The sequence below is a fragment of the Anas platyrhynchos genome, chromosome 7, assembly GCF_047663525.1.
Source record: "Anas platyrhynchos isolate ZD024472 breed Pekin duck chromosome 7, IASCAAS_PekinDuck_T2T, whole genome shotgun sequence".
Classification (NCBI taxonomy): Eukaryota; Metazoa; Chordata; class Aves; order Anseriformes; family Anatidae; genus Anas; species Anas platyrhynchos.
The window spans coordinates 5,960,598-5,980,119 of record NC_092593.1 but is presented as its reverse complement, the minus strand read 5'-3'; the positions used below and the strand labels follow the sequence as shown (position 1 = coordinate 5,980,119).

The 19,522-nt window shown below is 33.2% G+C and overlaps 1 protein-coding gene across 1 annotated transcript in view; it reads right to left on the bottom strand.

Moving 5' to 3' along the window:
* The window catches only part of LRP1B (LDL receptor related protein 1B), a 669,075-nt gene that overhangs the window by 88,933 nt on the left and 560,620 nt on the right, over positions 1–19,522 (bottom strand). The window contains exons 56-60 of the mRNA XM_038182072.2: positions 17,497–17,680; positions 15,403–15,488; positions 12,162–12,284; positions 10,004–10,185; positions 8,354–8,553 (exon numbers count right to left, since the gene is read on the bottom strand). Of these exons, the coding sequence (XP_038038000.2) occupies positions 8,354–8,553; positions 10,004–10,185; positions 12,162–12,284; positions 15,403–15,488; positions 17,497–17,680 (775 nt within the window). The remainder of the gene's footprint in view (positions 1–8,353; positions 8,554–10,003; positions 10,186–12,161; positions 12,285–15,402; positions 15,489–17,496; positions 17,681–19,522) is intronic.

Below are 19,522 nucleotides of genomic sequence, written 5' to 3'. Positions count from 1 at the left end.
AATTGAGACAATTATCTTGATGTGGTCTTCTGTAATACTCCCCAGTAATGAAAAATACCTGTAGCATTCATCTTGTCTTTGACCATCCAGTAATTATACATAAACATCATATACTGAGTACAGATATATAAGCAAATGCTTACTTTCCTTTCTATGTATATCTGTGGGTTGTCATAATGACACACAATCCATTCAGAAATCCGAGTACACAATTCATCTTAGCTTCAATGGATTATGCATACATCAGAATCCAGATGAAACTTCATATGCATGATCTAAAAAATATTCAGGAGAATAACATACTGTTTCAATTCTCTTATCATGCCTTATTAATAGGGAAGCTAAGTAAAATGTGTAGCGTAAGATTCTAACTACTACAGTTAGAGTACTGCACTTCAGAAAACAACTGACTGATGCAAGTAGATTTTTCCTTGACCTATTTCCAAAGATAATTCTGCAAGCACCATGTTTAGAAACTTGTTTTCCATAAAATACCTTAAGATCAAAACCAGAATAGACAATAGAATGTAGCAGGTATTATATAATCTATTTATATTCTTTAAAAGAAGCATGACACAGTGTATCTTTCTAAAAAATGGATTTTGCACAGAGGTCAAAAGATGAAACTGTCAGGGACTTAATCACTCTCATGTTAGGGTTGTATTTTGCTGCTGTTGTTTCTGACAGAATTACTGAATACTCCAGAATAACTGATCATGAAATAAGAATGGATGCTGCATCCAACCAACAATGCAGGAATGTGAGTCTCTTTAGAGTAGTTCAGTTTAAATATTTGACATGTAGGGTGAGAAACTGAAGCCCCCACAAAACAAAGCACCCTTTTTTCACCAGTGCTGCTGATGAGTACACATTCATATCAGCCACTTATTGTGGAAGCTTTCTCTTTGAGAAGAACTGCTTTTCCAACTGAGTATAGAATTGAGCTCATATATTTTAATGAAAGAACTTAGAAATAATTCTGTATGGAGATGGACTCACAAGTTCACTCCTGAGCTCAGCCACACCTGCATGTAGGAGGCGTACAGGACAGCAGGACCATTCCATGGGAACCATGTGGCCAAGCCATGCTGAACCCTAAAGCTGTGAAAGGACTGATGGCATGATGGTTCCAACTGCTGAGTGGGAAGTCATCCTAGCCAAATACCGATCTAAAGAAAATAATGAAATAGTACTATAAACAACTCACTTGGTCAGAGAATTTTTTAACCCTTGAGTAACTTCATAATTTTAATGGGCTTCTCTGTTAAAGTCAAGATTTCATGAAGTGATGTTCAACAGAAATTTGATCAAAGTCACGACCTTGCATCATTTATGTCTCTAAAAGACCTAAGTTTTGTGACTATGAAGCTTGGAGAAGTTACAAAAATAAAAGATAATAATAATATAAAAAAAACATAGGGAAGCAATGAAAGGACTATTTTATTTAACATAATATGTCAACGTGTTAAATAAAATAGTACAAACAAATAAATGTAGATAAATATATATATAAATAAAATACATACAAAGTAAATACAGTATCAATGGATGGAATTATATCATATAAATTTTATTCCAAGCTGATCGTAAAAAGCAATGTATTTTCTTTCAGTTGGTACATCTGTAAAGACTGAGGAAATGTTTTATTAAAAAAAAGGCACACACACAAAAAACAAAACAAAACAAAACAAAACACAGATATTTAATGGCAGTTAATTCTGATTTCTTTCACTGCTTGAGGCATAGTACTATCATAGTTCTCTCATATCCCAAGACAGGGGGGTTGGAACTAGGTGATCCTTAAAGTCCCTTCAAAACCAAACCGTCCTATGATTCCACAGCCGAATATTACTTTGCTTCATTCCTTCATTGTTTGATATATTATAAATAATGGAACATCAGAACTGTTGACACCTAGTAAATAGGTTATAAAATCTAGTTTGTATTAACTGTGAATGACAATAAAATGTGATATAATTTTAATGTCGTTTTTTTTTGATGCAACAGTAAAATAGTCCTTCATGTTTGTTCTTTGCCTCTGGGGACATCAGCATTCCAAGTTTTCCAAAATCTGAGGCAGTGACAACTGTTGATTTGTCATAAATGTATGTAGGTGAAGAAACACGCATTGTCTTTTTTTGTTCTTTTACTTCCAGAGAACTTCAGTTCTACCTCTTCATAAATGGCATACATTATTTACATGTTGCAATACTAATTACAAGTCTCAGAGCATACATTACAGAGTGAACCATACTTTTAAACAAGAGAGCAAGACTAATTGCCCTCCTTTCTTTAGCAAGCACTGTGAGGATAGACTACTTTCTGCATAATCAGAGAAAAACCAGGTCAGAGTCATAACAGGTAAGTACTTCTACCTTCCCTTCATCTCCTATTTTAGAACATTTAATCAAGATGTCTACTTGTCAGCCCATCAGTATGGAAGTAATACACTCTGTTATGCACAACTTTAACAGCTATGAGGGACAAAAAATGCAGAATGCAGAATCACCACTCTAAGCCATTTGGGAGGAAAACTGCAAATGAAATTTGTTTTTGATTCTTTTTCCTACCACAGCCTTGCTCCATATTACCGATGGCTGATTCCCTTGCAATACCTTCCTTTTCTAACAGGACTTCTGCTGCTCTTCTCTATTAGGATTTGATCTTATACAGAAATAATGAATTGTCTTCTAGTGGAAGAAACTGCTAATCTCAGGCAGTGCTTAACCGAATAGGGAAAAAAAAGAAAAAACAAAAGAAACAAACAAACAAACAAAGATGAGAAATTTGATGAGAAGTGAAGCCAGTAAATAGAAGGAATGCACAAGCCTATCAGAAAGCTGGAGGAAACTGGAAGAAGAAGCAGGAAATCTGGACAGATAAATAAATCTAAACATCTTAAGATACCAATGTATCTGTGGCATTAAGGCTGACTATTAGGTATGACTTACAATGATACCATGAGCAGAGATTAATAAATTTTCAAAAATATGCTTATAAAATCAGTTGATCAAATATAGGACTGAAATATTGTACTGTCCAACTTTAAAATGTTTTATTGCTTTTTTTTTATTTCGATGTGAGCAGTTATTTACATGCCACTGCCACCCTTTAGCTGTAAAGTACAGAGTAGTATGCTATCACAACAATGTTTAAATCATTCTCAAATACATGCTAGTCACAATTAGAGCAGAAAGATACATAATGTGCTAATTAATTTCAGTTTTCAGATTTATAGAGACCACTTATATGCCTACCACTCTTAACACCTGGAGACCCACGTATTGCTGCAGTTTCAATATTCATCCCCACTCTGCCTCTCAAGCTGTTCCTTCCACCACCTTTGCTTCCCCCATGCTCCTGCCCAGATTCTCCCCTGCTGTCATCTAACTTTGAGTACATAAACTGCTAAGCCCCTTTTGTTTATCTCATTTATCTTCTACCACATGTAAATGAGCTATTCAACATTCTTCACCTTTCTTCATTGAGAACAGATGGCTACCTCCCCCTTTTGATCGCTTTGATATCAACAAGGAGAGACACCATGACTTAAGAAAAACATAAGAAAAACTGAGTTTTATGTTCTCTGTTCTATGTTCTTGCTTTCTGACAGCAATAACTGCATGGAAATTAATGCCAATCCCTTAAAATTGGTGATGCAGTATATCCAGCACATATGGAAACTTCACTGACTTCACCAGTAAATGTCCACTAAGATTTTAATGAGTATGTAGAAAAAATATTTTCAGAGCCTTATAATATAATGAATTTTTGGCGTATTATCACAGGAACAACAGAAGATATAGAAACCAACCCACTGGCAATCTTCATAACCTGGGCTCCATAAACTGGAGACTGGAACCTCAGAGTAATATAACTGTGTGAAGTAACTTTAATGTAGGAGAACCTGTATATTCTTCCTAAATATTATCCTTTGAAAGAGATAGAACACAATACAATACAATACTCAGATTTAGGAAGACATATGAATTGGAGATTTTTACCTGAACAATTATGAAAACTATGACTTATTATGAGTTTGTGCTAACAACAGATGCAGCTAACACCAGATGTGGTTATAACAAGCAATTCCATAGATGCCACAAAAGCTGGAAGAAAAATTTTCCAATATCAGAACTACAGTTTATCTGCTGTTAAAGTTTCTTTCCACACTTTTATAATTTTTCATCTATTTAAACTGCAGTTTAAATCTGAAATGAATTGAATTCTGTAGTGTTAGGACAATTCCATAAACAAATGGATTTACTCTGCTGTAATATTCAGGTGGCAGAGTTTAGACTTAGACACAAATGTTCTATTTCTACCTACAAAGCCCCCGAAATTAGTAATTCTTGAAATTACAGAGACTAAAATTAAAAGGAAAAAAAAAAAAAAAGTTAGCATCTCCCAAAGCTTTTTACTTAATACCATAAAACTTGCACATATTTAGACACAATATTATACAATATTAGACACAATAAAGTTTGTAAACACTCAGGTAGAAACCAGTTCTGAAGACAAGGAATTTTCAATTTAAGATAATATAGAAAAGTTTCTGTCTGATAACTATATTACAGCTAACAAAGTAATTTCCAAATACACAGTTCATTTAAAGGCTTAGGACATTTTCATTGCCTCATGTTCCCTGTAAGATGAAGCAATGAAGTGCTTTAAAAACTTTTGTTTTTAGAGTGTGAAACATCAAAAAATTTGGCATGGTTAAATTCTAATCTTAGCTCAGAGGAGTTTCTGTACTTCCTAAACTGGACTATCAGATTCCATTTTTGTATTTTCAAATTCTCATCGTCAAAAAGTGAAATGGGAAAATGGTAGGTACTCTGAAGGATAGGAGGAAGGATTGCTTGTGTGAGGCAATCTGATAGCTAGGGAACTGCAAAGCTTGCATGTCCTCTGGGCAATGGGAACCAAAAGCAGCTGTTAAGTCTGACAAATTCTTCTTATTTTTTTTTTTTTTTAAGCTCACAGAAGTAAACCAGCTTAGTGCTTAGCCAGATTAGTGCCTCAATGCTTGCTTAATCATTTACTGTGCATAACATTTGTGAATGCTGCAGTGCTAAATTGGCTAAGCTCTAAAGACAGTTTACATAATCACACATTAAACTTCAAATAGATAAGCAAGGTCATTGCTACCCCTAGCGCCAAGAAGAGTTCCCAAGTAGGGTAAGATTTCTGGCCTAGTTAGCATGTTTTCGAAGTTCTTACTAGGACTCTTGACAGTTATAAAAGCGCCCTGTTCTGTTAAAATGCTGAGGAATTTTACAAGAGGAAAGCAGCAGATGTTCTCTTTTCCTGAAAAGTTTTTAAGACTCATAAGAAAGAAATAAAAATACTTGTTGCAAAAAATGTTACCATTATGATCTACATTTCCAAACTACACATAAACTGCAGCTGCATGCAAAAACAATCGTTAGTTTAACAGACACGGTGTCAACAATTAGCCACAAATTGTTCAATTTCTGTAAGTTTCTTGCACAGACTTTGCAGTTTTCTGTGTTCTATCTCATACAAAAAGTATCTCTTTATGATATATATTCAGATCTATCCATTCTAATTTGAGACTTATTTGGTGGATATTGTGAGGTCTTTCTGTCATTTTCTGATAATTTCCATACCAGGTCATTTAAGATTCAAAAAACATATTTTCAGAAAAAACTCAGAGCAAACTAGCTCTATCCTCAAAGGTCAGAGAAGCAGGTAAAAAAAATACATAGCTTATGCTACTTAGCTCACAACAACTAGTACTTCAGATTGCATTGCTCACATGATTCCCATTCAGACTTTATCTGCTGCATGAGTATGTATTTTATGCTCATCATATCTGTGCCTTTATCCTTCTTCTGAAGGATATGAAAATACGAAGGATAGAGTAAGCTCAAGCATCCATTAGTTAACTTTGACAATAAAAAGTGTCTCAGAACGACAGAAGAAAAATAGACCATGAAATCCATGTGAACAATGCATCTTCAAGAAATACAGTTATCACAAGCTATGAAACAGATCTTTCTTATTTAAGTGCTCATTGACAGATATTGCAGTTTCTTGTATCAAAAAGCTAGAAGCGATCATTAAGTTTTGTTTCCTCTAAACCTCAACCACTGAACTTCCTCAGGTTTCCCTTATTAAGGCAATTCATTTGTAATGGTTAAAAGTTATTTTCCAGAAATGTTTCTTGTCTCATGTTGAAAGATGAAGACATGAAAAATTGATTTGGAAGTTTGTTCTAAGAGAAGCAGGACAAATATTCTGATTAAATACAAATTTATCATTATGAATTAGCTCTACAAAAATCTCAAAGCACCTTTTAAAACATCTACAGGCATGTTTGATCTACTTCAGATGCCAAGGATTCTATCGCTTCTTTGTTAAATACATAGAAAATTTTGTACCACTTGGTTTGATAATTGTATTTTGCAAGAAACACCTGATAACAGAAAGTGACAAACAGTATTAGCTAATGAAAAAATCTTTCGCTCACATAATTTAAATACTTCAGGATCTTCCTCTCAAAGCTAAAGTTTCTTCTTGCTTGAATCTCTTACATGTCATCTGTAAGAACCATGTCCTTAAAAGTATTGTAACAGGTTTACATAAAGTCACAGCCACTTATGGAGTTTGCCTCAGACATTTAACTGCTACCAAATTTTTATGAATTTTCATTTCAAAATCATCATAGTAAAAACTTACAGGCCTAACAGCCTACAGAATGTCCAGTAATGCTTGATTCCTAACACTTTCACTGTAATACTTAGGGGGTCAGACATGCTCCTTAAGAAGTCATGAATAGATTCAGCTGTCTGAAACTGGTGGCAGTGTTGTTAGGCAATAGACACCAAAGACAGTGAAACTGGAATTTTGCAGGTTTCTTCTCAACTGTACCAGTATGTACCATTTTCTGAGACAGAAAAATTCCAAAACTTTCAGATTGAAAGAGAAAACTGAAAAAAGATTTAACCACTGCATTTAGGTGTGGACTAAGAAAGAAACATTTCCACCATTTCCTTTTTTTGTTTGAAAGATCCAGAAAGAAGAGTAAGAGGATAATTGTATGAAAACTAAATAGCAGGATAGCAGAATGAGGAATAATGTGAAGAAGAGCATGAAGCCTTGCTTAACCTGTCAGAAAAACAGACTGTCAGCAGGAATTCAGCCTGCAGACAGGATATATCTGAGCTACTACTGCTTTGGTGAGCAGGTTAGGACCATTAAACTGTCCTGTGTTCACTACAGAAAACATGGAAGTTAATTCTGAGATTAATGGGAGTGGTTACAGCTCTCATAGCTATTGCTGTAGTCTCCCCAGTTCAGCATTTCAAAAACTGTTCATTATCTATTTATAACTTATTCTTCTTGAACACAAGACCTAGAAAACATTTTTTTTTTTTCTATTTTTCTTTTCAGAACAAAACTCCAATCTGGAAATAAAGTACTCATTTCATGAGCTCTGGTTTAGAGAAATCCTAGAGGCACTCAGTATGAGATAAAAGCCCCAAAAAGCCCAAATACACAAGTTTTACCAGGATAACAGCAATTCTGAAGTTTGGGTAAAGCTTGTGGAAGGAAGCTCAAGTTAACAGTGTTTTGTCTTAGCAGAAAAAAAAAAAAAACAAAACCAAAAACAATTTCATATATTTGAATTAAAGTGTAAGATTATACCATAATTATACCATTCGGAATATGAGAAGTACTCATCACAGTGTAAAGCTTTTTTTTTTTTTAAATACTTTATAGATAAAAGACTAGCATTCTAATTATCTGCTAGGTGAGAAGCAGAACACAGGGATAAAAATTAGTTAATTACATAAGTATTTCAAAAGTTATTATTTTATCCATCTACCAAGAAAGCCCCAAATTACATTTGTAATACTATTCTGCTTACTGACTCATGCTGAGCAGACTAATGGGCTTTCCAGACTTTCTCAGGCTGCTTTTAGCCGCATTGTAACACATGGCACACAGGACATACTCCTTCCACTTTTAACAGCCAAGTTTCTCTGGCTTTATAATGTGGTCAAGTATATACTACAGCACAGAATTGACAGGGCAGCCTTTGATTGCTGAGTCTGTTCCCTAGAGTTTCTGTTTTCATTTGACATTTTTTCCATGGGCAAGTTTAAAATGTGGAATGCATGTTTAAAAAAGATTCATATTCACAATAGAAAAGGAATATGAAAAGCAGCTTATAAAATGTTGATAACAAGGAAAAAGTGTATGAAAATTAAGTTGCAAAAAATGTTTTAAAGTACAGTTTTCACATGATTCTAAGTAACACATAAAACATTTCAATTTTAAAATTACCAAAAAAAAAAATAAAGTAATTAGCTGTTTGACCAACCTTTATGTCTATGAGATCCATCCATGTCAGAAAACTCGATATGATTTTCATCAGCCCAATACAGTCTGTGGTTGACATAATCTATGGTAAGAGCCATAGGTCTAGATATTTGTGTTTCTATGACAACTGTTTGACTGGAGCCATCCATACCAACACGGCCAATGTGAGGATACTCACAGCAATCAATCCAGTACAGGTATCTAAAAATAAAATACAACAGCTGCTTGGTGATGAAAACATAGCAAAAAAAAAAAAAAAAAAAAAAAGCAATTAATTTAGCTGACGTCAAAAATATATTGGTAGTCATTAGTCATTCCATGATTCCATTTTCCAGGTAGCTTTTTTTAAAATTATTTTTTAATTCATAGAACTAGGTTAATTTTCTGAACAACAGTTTTATGTAAAATATTATAATATTTTACAATTATATTATATTATAGGATTATTTAGGATGGAAAAGACTTCTAACATCATCAAGTCTTAGTTGACCATCACCATCAACTGTTAACTTAGCACTACCAAGTCTACCACTTGACCGTGTTCATAAGTACCATATCTACACATCTTTTGGATACCTCCAGGGATGGTGACTCAACTACTTCCCTGGGCAGCCTTTTCCAATGCTTCACAACCCTTTCAGTGAAGAAATTTTTCCTAATATCCAACCTAGACCTCCCCTGGCACAACTTGATGCCATTTCCTCTTGTCCTGTTGCTTATTGCTTGGGAGAAGAGACCCAAAACTGTCTCTATAACTGTTAAGAAAAATGTCTGCTGTACCTATAGCTCATACCAGTCAAGAAAGCAAAAATAGTGGTGATACTCAAAACTTCAATCAGAATGCCAGCACAAATTAATAAATAAATTATGCCAAGTAAAATTACTAATTACTGAAATTAGCAACTACATTCACCTTTTAACAAATTATTTAAATTAAGCAGGCAGTTCTCACTTCTCATCATTGTTGTTGCAATAAATTTTTCAAGCCTACTGACCATTTCAAATTTTTAAGACCACCTTAGCAGTAACTGAAGTTTATTATATATTTAAAGACTTTTTTTCTAAAGTTATATGTGGACTACAAGTCTTCTCTGTGATCTTTCTCTCTCTCCCAAAAAGCCTTAAAAGTCTCCTAGTACTGAATCAATCCAGCTATTCTATCTCCTAGTACTGAATCAATCCAGTTATTAGGCTTTTGTTAAAATCAAAAACCTAATTTCATAACGTAAAAAAAGGCAAAAGCTATCTTCCAGTTAAGAGGGATCAAACATTTTCATTCTTCAATTCACATGCAAGGCCTATCAAAGAATGTCTTCCAATAAATTATAGCTGAATAACCCCACTTATTTGGAATCTAGTGAACACAGAAAAGAGTGACAACAAAACAGTTCACTTCAGTGAATAAACGAAAAAGTCTGTAAGATTTCTTTGTCTCTCATACAATATGAACCTTTTGTTATTCAGTATCCCATTTATTCATAAACAAATAAATATGATGATGTGATAATTGTTGTTAATGCATTTTAGACTACTGATATTCAGTATAGCTGAAAGTCAGATAACAGAAAATAATTAGTGCTTCTCTTCTGATTTTATAAAAAATATAAAGTTAAGATCAAATATTAATTACTACAGAACTGTTTCTTCATACCCAGCTTGAGGATCCAATGACAGATCTCTAGGAAACTTCACCCTTTTGCTTACAAGGACAGTAGGGTATAAGCCATTGAGTTTAGACACTTCAATAATTCTCTTTTCAGTATCAGACCAATATAGATTCTTCCCAATCCAATCAACAGCCAGTGCATTGGGAACAGCAGTATTGTGGACTACCTAGAAAAGCAAAATTACAAAAATTAACCATCTAAATACTGTGAGGAGGAATAAAAATTAAAGAATTAAATTTGTCTGAATACTGAGATGTGGGATATATGATACAGAGAAATACAATGTGAGAAAAACAGGTATTACTCCTTGTTAAGCAATGACACTTCTGAAGTAATGACACCTTTGAAAGTAAAAACAATGTGACACCATTTCTTATAGTCAGTGAGAATGGAGAATAGCATGATGACACCTAATTTTCAACTTCTTTACATAATGCACTAAATTCTAATAATTTTGTATCTTTATTTTTTTTATCTTAAGTTTGTAATTTTCCTTTTGTCTTAATAAAAAAAATACATACCTTTTTTTTTTTTTTTTCCCTTTACTACTCTGTTTTTCATAGAACTCAAATGAAGCTTCTTCCTTGGTAACACACCCTAAAATATGTCTACTTGTTAGCTCACCACTTCTTCTTACACTACATTGGCATATATTTCATTTTAATATCACACTAGTGTCATACATCATCATGACAGATACCATGAGGGCACGTACATCAGGCAAAAAGAAAAAGCGTACCTGGTTGGAAAGTAAATGCTGCGCTGTTATTGTCAATGTTCATTTGGTAGAAGGAAGAGAAACTTTCTAAGAATTAGCTCTATTTCAAAAAGACTACTTTACTGAGGAATAAACTAAGGGATAGAAGCAATTTGGTGCCATAACGGATAGACTATGCTTCACTGACTTGAGATGTGTTATTCTCAAAATTTCTGATGACCTGAATAATTCTGAGACTTGAACAAATATCTCTAGACATACATGACTACAAATCTCATCATGACAGTATGACTCAATCTAGTCTGGCTGGGAATACTTCACATTAAGTATTGTCTCAGGCTATATTTGAATATTCCCAATCATCTTAAAATGAGAGTCCAACTTCATCTAAGCTTCAAAATTGTACTCCTAATTAGGAGTAACTGGAACTTAAGTAAAAAGAAAGATAAAAAATCACAGGTAGCAACACTGGAAAATATTTAGGATCTCTGAAGTACCAATAATGGATTTATTACCATAGTGTACATTCTAATTTATTGTCATATTCACCACTAAAAGCATATGCACTCAAGTATAAACTTTACATGTAAACATTATAATGTATTACTGAATGTGTGATTTTTAATTTAATTTACCATATGAAGACGTTGAAAATCATTCAAGATAAGAGATACTGTGAAGTACTTTACTCTAATTTTATAGTTATGAATATGTAAAAACATCATTTCAGGTTATTACATTATTTACCACCTTATAAAATCTTTCTAAAATTAGATCAAGTTGTGCAACATTTTCTTCACATTAATAGAATATTTTATTTCCTAATACCTTAGCATTACCAGCTTCACTGTTTTATAAATGTGTGCCTGCATCAAAGCTATGCAATGCAACATGGGACATTTCCTGTACAAACGGACAGCTCTGCAAACTCATATTGTGGCTTAGTTATACTATCTAGAAGCATCAACCAATTATCTTCTTTTCTAATGACTTTTCTTTTGAAAGGTCTCTTTAAACTTCTTCCAGTCACAGAAATGACCAGTGTGACATTTAAAGTCTACAGACCAGCTGACTACAGCATTTTCCATAACTTCAGTACTTCAGTATATTTACACAGCCTACCTACCTACTTATACTTGTTTTTTCTTTGGCTTTCTGTAAACCCCACTGCACTAACAATTCAGTCAACTGTCAGTTAATTCATACAGAATTTAGCTCATGAATACAATCCTCTTAGCCCTTAACTCTATTTCAGACAAGATCCAAATGCAATTAAATTTTACTATGACTTGCTAGATCATGCCATGTATGTATATGCATATACCCAAACTTCAAAATTTGGCTTACAGCCATAAAGGAGAATTTTCCAAAATACTGAAAAAAAAATATACATTCTAATAGTAACTTTATTAATCAACAAGTACCTTGATGTCACTTCCATTCAAACACATTCTGTTTATCCTACTGCCATTTGGTCTGCTGGAATCAATCCAATAGATGAACTCTTCTCTATAGTCAAAGTCTATTGCAATCACATTATTTAGCCCCTAAAAAAGGAAAAAAAATAAAATAAAAATAATAAAAAAATCAAGCCAACTTATTCAAATAAGTTTTAATATAAAATATTTGATAGCATTCAGAATGCAAAATATATTGCATATAACAGTCATCAAAATGCTTCATTTTACTAATCATTATTTTTTAGTACCTTTTTGAGGTACTTTAGTTATATGGTGACAAATAACTATTGCACTTCAAAAAGTCAGATGACTTGAAACTAAATGAAGGTGTGATATTCTTCATTTCTGAAATTAACTTTATCAGTAAATATATTTATCTTTTGCTCGATCTTTTTGTTAATTACTACCTTTGGCATTACTCTAACAAACAAAAACAAACAAAAACATTTGTGCATTCAAATGATGGCCCTCATTTCCTTATTTGAGAATGGAAAGCCTTGTCCCATAACTTGCTTTACATTCTACTTGTAGTGAATTCATGGTTATTCTTAATATTATACAGAGATGTTGTTATCAATAAATGATGGAACAGGGGTAGCAAAAAGAACAGATGCAGTTTGCACTTTTAAAACCATAAGATCATTTCATCAATTCTATTATCAGCCCAATGACCTTTTACTTTCAGGTATTTTGGCAACCTCTCTCATTATTGAAATTCATACCTGTAGAGAGAATGCTCTGGAATTGACAACTCTAAAATAAACAACTAATAAGAACAATATTTAATTGCCCTGAAAGTAATATGTGGCTTATCTGTAAACTACTGTGTAATAAGGTAGATCTATCTTTTGAGCAAAACCTAAGAGGAAAGGAGTGATCAGGCAGCACAAACCACCAGTAAAGCCTGAAACGACACAGTATTTCAAAAATCACATATCCATGTACACACACTTTTGGTAAAGCCAGTTGCAATTCTGACACTTTTAGTTGTGCTACGAAACAATTTTTCTGTCTCTTTTTCTATTACTAGCAAACATTCACCTAAAGATAAAGCCACACACCAAATTCTTAACAAAGAAGACTAAAGATGAATGAATACAGAAGACTATCAAAATGTATAAAATTCTGAAAATCAACGTCACCAATTTTTGAAAAGCTTTATCCCTACATATTTTAAAACAGCGCATACATTTCTTAAGTATCCAGGCTGATAAAAGAATTTGAATGCCTTCAAATCTTTGGTTTCAAGTGTTTTATTTTTGAGTGAGTTTGGTTCAAATATTTATCAGAACATCAGCTGCATGTAAAATTGTTCCTGCATATTTGCAACAGAGTTCTCTGTCCAGACAGTATCTCTTCCTGCTCTGCATATCACTTTGAAGTTCTCCTAGCGTTATTCTTTGTCTTGTATCTTCTACCCTGCTTTTAGAAGGAAGGGTAAAACTTTTAGATGGCATCAGCTGCTTTAACCTTGCATCTCAAACCTGTGGTTTTATTTGTCTCGGTTACATGCAGCATACTCTATCCTAGTCCATAAGTTATGGTCCCCTTGGTGCATCAATTAAAAAACAAACAAACAAACAACAACAACAAAAACAAACAACAACTAAAATCACTAATAAGGAGCAGGAAGATTCTACCTACTTTGCCTACGGAAATCCTACAGATTTTAATGACAACAAGTGAAGAAAATGGAAGGCAAAGAATACAGATGAAATGTATTTAAACAGTTGAACTTTTTATGTACATTTGAAAAGAAAAAAAAAAAAAAAAAAAGAGGACAAAGCTGGCATGTAACAACTCAGAGAAGATTAAATGAACTCCTGCTTTCATCTCCTCTACTCTGAGTTTATATGAACGATTGTTAGAATGACAAAGCACAGATCAAATGCACAGAGAAGGTAGGTTTTGCTCCTTTGCCAGAGCAGTTCTGGTATTTGCCTTCATCTGGCAGATGTCTAAGAAAGGGTTAGAGCTGATCCATCGTACCATTACAAGGACAAAAGGATGTCCTCATGAGGAAGACAGCTCACCTGTTCTGCTGGTATAGCTTCCTCTTTTGCTTTCAAATCTGGATGTTTTCAAAAATGCAGTATTTATAGGATCAAAGGCCAGTAGCTTCAAAAGTTGAGATATATATTAGACTAATGAATTGATGTGATTCAGAAACCACAGATTGTCTTCAATGGCTAGAGCTACATTGTCCCTAATGTAGTGAAAAGGAGTCTATTAAATTCAAGACTAATAAAGCTCTGTGCCAATCTGTCAGCACCAAGCATAAAGAAATGTTACTGTTGCTCCACTCTTTTCACAGGCTTCTAGTAATAGATATACCAGCAAAAGAGGAAAGGCAGTGAGATGTAGATGAGAGGCAGTCAAAAGGATTTCAGAAGAACAAACAGATTTTAACAAAATGTTACCTATGCTTAAATAAATTAAAATGTTTAATACAAGATGGTTAATTTTGTAATTACTGTTGTGAAGAGCTAAACACCTTTCTTGTGACCTAAACACCTTTCTTGTGACATAAGCACAGCTTACTGACACAAGAAGTCACAAAAAACCTGATGCTATTGACTGGCATAACTGATTTGGAACTCTAACCTGTGGTAACTAACTACACTTAGGTGAAGCATAGAAGCAGAGTAGAAACTGCTAAAATGGTAGCTCTGTACCTACTGGGCAACTTTATATTTTTTATTTTTTTTCGAAGATTTGTTTTGCTTTGTTTTGTTGTTCCCTGTCATAATAATTTAGAATAATTACACAAAAAATCAGATTTAGACAAAGATGCGTGTTCATGCATTGTAATGCTGCAAATATTGGAATCGAGTTTGTCTAAATTAAAAAAAAAAATAGATTTGGATTCTGACAGTAATTAGCCCAAATAATACATGGCCAAATATATATGTATTTTTTTTTTTTAAATGAAATATTAAAATTGGTCAAAACATATTGCAGTGGAAGAGGATCACAAATAACATAAATTTTCATACTTCAGAATGACTGACAAAACAACTGCCTGAGCCTTAATCATCTCAATACTCAGGTAGTAAATTTAAAATATTATCAAAACTGTGAAGGTACTGCAGTTGTTCTGTGGTGCATACAATGCCAATTGTAGCATGATATTTCTGTCAGTTGCACAATTTAAATAAAAATAAAAGTATCAAGTTAAACTTAGAGCATGGTACTATGATTATACCTGTTTCAACAAAGTGTAGTTGGATCCATCAGTGCTAATTTTTCTTATTTCATGATGATCAGCCAGAATTAAGAAAGGTTCCTCATCTAAACCCCGGGAGAAAGAATATATTAGACTAGCTTTTACGTTAATTTATGGAAAATCAGGAATACAATGCTGAAATACAGATGGTTGGAAAAATAAATGTTACATGCTCTGATCAATGTTATGGATGAAAGAAATATTTAAAACATTCAAATGTTCCAAGAAAGATCAATGATGCAGTATAAAAATGAACAAAGCAATCAATTAGTATATCTTTCAATGTAATTTAATTTTTTGCCTTTGGAATATGGGAACCATACTGTATTTTATGCTAATTTAATGTCAGCAATTAAATTTGAAATATATTTCATACCACTTGTTTTAATTTGAACATTCACTTTCAAATTATCACTAAGATGACTAGTATTTTTTTTCTGTTGCAAACCAAATACATTTTGTCCATTGCTTTTTGAAACCTCAACACTCTGTATATTTTAGATATAAAGAAACAGCTATTTGGATAAATCTCACTTTCTAATTCTGAATTTATGCCATTTTTTTAAATTTATTTTTTTTTACCCCATTTTTCTAGTTTATAAAATAATATTCCTTCAGATTATGCCATCACTTTGATACATCACTGACAAACACAGTGGCCTTTTTTTTTTTTTGTCTTTGTTTTCACTCTACTAACAGAGATTGATACATAAAAAATAGTAATAAGAGAAAATGTATTTATGATTTTTGTCTACTGCTCATACATTCTGGGATCTAATGTGCTGTCAAGCCTACTCTGTTCTTGTATTAAATACTTTGCCCCACCTATATGTTTAACTTGTAAGATATTCTTCAGTTCTTCATGATCTGAGACACCATCCTCAGCAAAGACTGTTAGTGGGTTGTGGAGAAAGGCTGCAATCTCTGCTCTGTTGTAAAGATCTCAAGGCAAATTATGCAAGAGATCAGCATTATACTGAACATTTGCATGTTGGTAACTCCTCACAGCACAACCATCCTTGCCACACCTCATACAGCTTCATCATCATCACTTTTGAAGTCTGATTTATTACAACTCCAGCATACAACTGTCCAACAATGTGCTTCAGCTCCCCTTCTCATTTGAGCAATCTATGAGTTCTGAATATATGAGTGGCTTGCAAGGCATGAGACAGGAGTAAAGTAAAAATTAGATCCTGTATCTCTACCCTCCCCTGTGCTTTTGCTCATTACTCTTAGAAGCACCTGGACAGGAATTTTGAGGCAAACAGAGGTTCCAGTCTTCCTATCATTTAGAAAGAAAATAGATGGTTTTGATAAAACAACAACCAACCAACCAATGAAACAAAAACTCTGCAAGGCAGGAATCTCCTCAAGCTGAAGATTGTCTACACTATGAACAAAATCCAGCATAAAGCAGTAATGGAGTTTTGTTTCTTTTCTGTTAACATTTTGTTCTTTCTTTCACTGACCTAATGAATCCTACTGACTAAAATACATAAAAATAACATCAAGGGCATGGACAGAGGTGTGAGGAAATAAGCAGTGTTCTTATATATCTTGAACTGTACTGTGTATTGAAGATGAGAGTTGAGAATTTTATATGTTACAGAAATAATGGATTTTGCAGTTTCTGTTCTATTTTCCTGATTCTCCTTTTCTCATGCTCACATTAAACATACTAGGAAGTCTGAGGAACAGTCTAATATTCAAAAGTAGATGAAATAAAACAGCATATGTCTTTTACATAAACATATTGCTATTATTTTGTGATTCAGAAGTTGATTTTTTCTTTGACTTTTCCAATACTACTCGTAATAAAATAATTCAAACTATCATAATCCACTATAACTATTCACCAAAAATGATTTAAGTACAATACATACTAAAACCATAACTTATTATTACATTCAGGCACTGAATCACACTCCTACTGTTTGTTGAAGAAGTACTGTGCTTTGAAGTAACTGTTTATCTTGCTTAAAAGATAAACAAAGACCTTGGAGTTAAGGAATGTCACAAATTATTTTGGATACAGCTGTGAATAAAAAAAATAATAATGAATTGTGATACCTGAAAGGGATTTACAGCCATTTGGGTTATCAGGCTGTATTTCATACCCTTCTGCACACAAGCATTTGTAGGTTCCATATGTATTGATGCATTGCTGGCTACAGGGAAATCCAGATGAACATTCATCAATATCTATACATGTTTTGCCATCATCCTTCAGCTGGAATCCAGGCCAGCATTTGCACTGGGGAAAAAAAAAAAGAACACAAATACATTCATTTTGAATTACTTGCTGACTCTGTTATCTTTTGAACATGTTAGCATCATAAATTTCTTTATGTAGCCTCAGGTTTTTAAGTAAAATTCCAACTATACTGCTATTCATACTGTTAACAGGCAGACATAGCTACGTTTCTTTTCAACTGATGGTGAGATCATAAATATAATTTCCAAATAGATATCTCTTTAGAATAAGTAATTATTCCTTCTACATTAACTGAAGCAAAAGTAAAATGCATCTTTTCAAAAATATGGAAAAAAAATCCATAAAATATAGAATTTTTCCATAAAAACATGGAGAAAAACAAAACAAAACAAAACATGAAAATAATGACACATTAACCCCTTTTGAATTCCTTATTTTCAAATGCACATGGACTTTTTGGTAAGGTTGATCAATGGTTTTCAATGCTTTTTTCTTGAATATTGATAACATCTAGCATTCTGTGTAACAGGTACAGTAATGCGAATGACAACTCTGAAGCCAATTTTTACTTGGGTCTGATAATCACTGCAGTAAACTGATTGCATGCAACATCAGTGGTGCAAAACACAACTGTGTAGAAACAGGTGAGAATGGATGAGGAAGATAATATATAAAGATCTGAATCAGAAGAAAGTTCTAAAGGCAGCAAATACATATCAGAAGAAATTGGTGGCCAAGTGAAGACAAAAAAAAAAAGAGAGCTTTTGAAACAGTAGGCAAAACAAATCATAGTATTAGACAACTATTATTTCAGAATATTACAAATGTCAGTAAAAATGCAGAAATGCCATACATTCTAAACAGAGATTCTCTTCTGTATTTCACAGAAGACCAAATGATGTTATTTCACATCAGTTTCAAATGAATTAACTTGTATGTAGGGATTAAAAATAAACAATAAGTGAACGATCTTCAGAATTTTAAAACTGCAGTTTTCATTACATTTTCAGAACTGGGCTAATTCCTCTGAACTGTAAGGAATTAATCCCTGGTAATTTAAAAGGGCTATAATCATTTGATATAAACACTATAGTCAAGAAATGAAGAGGCTTTGAAATTGGGGCATATTTTCAGACAGTTGCATGTCTGGTTGCTTGTATTCTCTATTTTGTTCTCTGCAGAGACCCATCATCTGGTTTCTACATAGTCAGGCTACTACAACTTTGCTACTACTTTGATTCATCTAGTCTAGTCTCCATGGCCTTCAGATTCATGGTTTCAAGGGTTTGACTACCTAAAGGCCTAAGCCATATTGTCCAAATTCTATTTAGATCTCAATGAGCCAATATTCTATTAAAAAGATTAAAAGTTTGGGTGTGCGGTTAGGGATACTGTAGAGTTAAAATCATGAAAAAACGTCTCTCAAAACCCACAGCCTCTACTTACAGGTTAGTGCAGTGATTAGGGTTTACACAATATACAGGAAGTATTCTTTTCTACATGTTTCAAGCCGCAAGAGCAGATTCAGGTAATTCAACACAAATCACATACAGGCAACTACAGGTTTTATTCTGAAATTAAGGCAATGGTACTTTGTTCAATTATGTTAGTATCTTTGCCTTAGGAAAGAAAAATGGAGACAATTTCTACTCCTGCTATTCACTTGTACGTTTGATTTTTTCACAACTGAAAAGGAGACTGTTTTTCTATGCTCTGTACACATCAGCATAATTTGCTACATACAAAGAATTGTATGCTTTTGTCAATAGGTTTAATAGGTTTAAACGTCAATATGTTTTATACCTTTTTTTAAATATTTATATATACACTTAGAAATTATTTGCTTACTGGAAATAAAATTTTGAATCTTCTTGCTATAGT